The sequence below is a fragment of the Cyprinodon variegatus genome, unplaced genomic scaffold (assembly GCF_000732505.1).
Source record: "Cyprinodon variegatus isolate N-32 unplaced genomic scaffold, C_variegatus-1.0 Scaffold154, whole genome shotgun sequence".
Taxonomy (NCBI): Eukaryota; Metazoa; Chordata; class Actinopteri; order Cyprinodontiformes; family Cyprinodontidae; genus Cyprinodon; species Cyprinodon variegatus.
This window is the reverse complement of record NW_015150607.1, coordinates 66,102-68,221: the sequence shown is the minus strand read 5'-3', so window position 1 is coordinate 68,221 and position 2,120 is coordinate 66,102. Positions and strand designations below refer to the sequence as shown.

Here is a 2,120-nt window from a genome sequence, read left to right as displayed (position 1 = left end):
GATATCAAAAAAGTACTCCAGAGTGTTGTTCAGCATGGGGGTGAGTAGAAAATGAAGGCTAATCATGTTTTGGGTGTACTATTCCTTTAAATAGTTTTTTGTTTTTGTACATGACTAAATGGATACACGCGCGTTGAGGTAGTTTAAAGTGTATTTTTCTTACAAAATTAAATGGATAAATGCAAATCTGATGTCTTGCGCATGGGTATTGACTATTATTCGACAGAACACCGGCTACCAAGGGCCAGGGACCACTGAACCCTGGTTCTTCACCCCTTAAAGCAGGTTGTACAAAAATTATCCCACATCTGACATTTCCTCTGTTTTAGTTAAACACCCCACAACACTGCATCAATATCAGTCCCATTATGTTTCTGCATAGACTGCTTTAAATCAAGCTCAATTCCTCTGATGCTGATTCATTCACTGAATGTGCAGGTATTTAATTTACACATTTGTGCGCAGCATTGTGATTTTAGGCAGGATGATCTGACATGCACTTATCTTAATAAAATCTAACAAGCTTCAAAAATTCTGAACGACCCAAAAACCCTATTTCAACTTAACACATAATTAAATATGCAGCGAAGAGTAGAAACACATGGCTAACTGCGTCACATTGCCTCTTACACCACCCAGCTTTGACATCGGTCCAATTTCAGCATCAAGACAGTGAAATACTTCAACATAAAGCTCATATCATGCAGCACACAGGTCCCACAACCTGACTAAGAGCAATGGTTGTGTAAACTCTAATGTTGAGCTAATAAAGATAGCAGGTTTACACCATTACAAGCGTGTGACACATTTCACAACAGGCAGCACCATCTATCTCACAAATAACACCGTGATATGACTTTAAAAACCCACCAGAATATTTTATTTTGGGGGAAATTATTCGCAATTGAAACATTAACACGTTTTGCCTTCAAGTTGTACGCTAATTCAAAAACTAGCTTGCGTGCTAACATCGTATTTACCCGTATCTTCGTTATATGTCGACGTATGAACTAAGCCGTTTCTTTCGACTTTTAATATAAAAGTCACATATTTTAACATGTGTTGTTAAAATGTCGGTGTTTAACATTCTGTCACGGCCGAAGTCAACAACGCGGCCTACAACCTTGGCTGCAGCTCCCTTGCTAGTCGACGGTTAGTTTAGCTCAAAGCTAAAAAGAAGCTAAGTTAGCTTAGCATAAAGAAAATACTCACCCTCAGCGTCAGCTGCCATTGTGCAACGTCCCTCCGCCTTAAGTCGACAAATTCTAGGGCAGCGTTTAATGTTCACGGCGTCCACATTATCATAGCTTATAAAATTAGCAACTAAACGGACCGTTTATGCGGTTTATTTTCAGGACGGGAGAAAGAACATGGCAGAGATGAGTCTGTGGTGATGATGCATTGGGGGAGGAGGAACAAGCTGATCCGTTTGCTGCATCTGAGACCCACTGGATTCACATCCCTTTGTATGTCAACACAAAAATATTCCTACAGTGTAATAAAACATTTGAATCCTTAACTATAAAGTTATCCTTTCCAAAATAAGAAAATTGGGTGCTCTGAAAGATGTTGATGTATTTATGAGACTACTATTTGCATTATTCTGCACTCACTTAATTTGCTACTTAATTTAGAGAATAAAATAAATTTAAATAATTTAATTTTTACTAACATTTTTCGAGATGTATAAATATTTATACTGCGTACAAGGTTCAGAGGCGTAGCCAGAAATTTTTTATAAGGGTGGCCAGGCAATAACCAAAGTAAACTGAGGGGTGGCCCAACGCGGATTGGCACCAAAACCTTAGGGTCAATATATACTGATCCAACAGGAAAATGAACGAGCAAAACATCCATATTTCTAAATAAAGACAAACTATACTTTCCTACAGCCTTTGCTAACAAATAGACGCATATATTTAAACATCCATCTAGATAAAAGGTATAGTGGATAAAGTTCTTCCAGGTTTGAGCTCTGGGTTGAACATCTTTGTCACAAAAAATCTTTATTTACTAAGTTTTAATAGAATAGTTATTTATCTATGATTTAACTGAAGACTCCTAGAGTTTTCTCTTTACCCTGTATAACACAAAATCTAGTTCTGAAAATAGCATGAATT

The 2,120-nt window shown here is 37.4% G+C and overlaps 1 protein-coding gene across 2 annotated transcripts in view; it reads right to left on the bottom strand.

Moving 5' to 3' along the window:
* Window positions 1-1,407, bottom strand: part of rbm33 (RNA binding motif protein 33) — a 50,407-nt gene extending 49,000 nt beyond the window's left edge. For both annotated transcript variants that reach the window (XM_015377461.1, XM_015377462.1), the window contains exon 1: window positions 1,213-1,407. In XM_015377461.1, the coding sequence (XP_015232947.1) occupies window positions 1,213-1,231 (19 nt within the window). In that variant the 5' untranslated portion in view covers window positions 1,232-1,407. The remainder of the gene's footprint in view (window positions 1-1,212) is intronic.
* Window positions 1,408-2,120: the final 713 nt, after the last annotated feature.